Source organism: Penaeus monodon, chromosome 28, assembly GCF_015228065.2.
Source record: "Penaeus monodon isolate SGIC_2016 chromosome 28, NSTDA_Pmon_1, whole genome shotgun sequence".
Classification (NCBI taxonomy): domain Eukaryota; kingdom Metazoa; phylum Arthropoda; class Malacostraca; order Decapoda; family Penaeidae; genus Penaeus; species Penaeus monodon.
In genome coordinates, this window is record NC_051413.1 from 5,567,777 (window position 1) to 5,568,031 (window position 255).

A 255-nucleotide genomic window follows, 5' to 3' on the forward strand; every position below is an offset into this window, starting at 1 on the left:
GACAAACAGGTAACATTTGCAAAATAAAAATGCAGTTAGTCATTATCCAATTTTATTATTTTCATTTACTTTTCCTTTATCCAAGATGGTAGTTTTGCGTTCATTCTATCAAAATATATGATTATTGAAAAAAGTTAAAGCCCATAAAGAGTAAAATATTTTTTTGTTAAAATACTAAGTGACTAAAACCTCAATCAATAGTTTCTTATTGCGGCGGTTTCATTGGAGGCATGGGCATGTCTGCGAAAAGAGAAA

At 29.4% G+C, this 255-nt stretch overlaps 1 protein-coding gene across 4 annotated transcripts in view; it reads right to left on the reverse strand.

Annotated features, from left to right (window-relative positions):
• Nucleotides 1-35: 35 nt before the first annotated feature.
• LOC119591323 overlaps nt 36-255 on the reverse strand; it is an 8,770-nt gene continuing 8,550 nt past the window's right edge. For 3 of the 4 annotated variants that reach the window (XM_037940053.1, XM_037940055.1, XM_037940054.1), the window contains exon 5: nt 159-240. In XM_037940053.1, coding sequence (XP_037795981.1) covers nt 206-240 — 35 coding nt within the window. In that variant the 3' untranslated portion in view covers nt 159-205. Of the gene's footprint in view, nt 241-255 lie in introns of all 4 variants that reach the window. The other variant, XM_037940052.1, reaches the window with a different exon arrangement.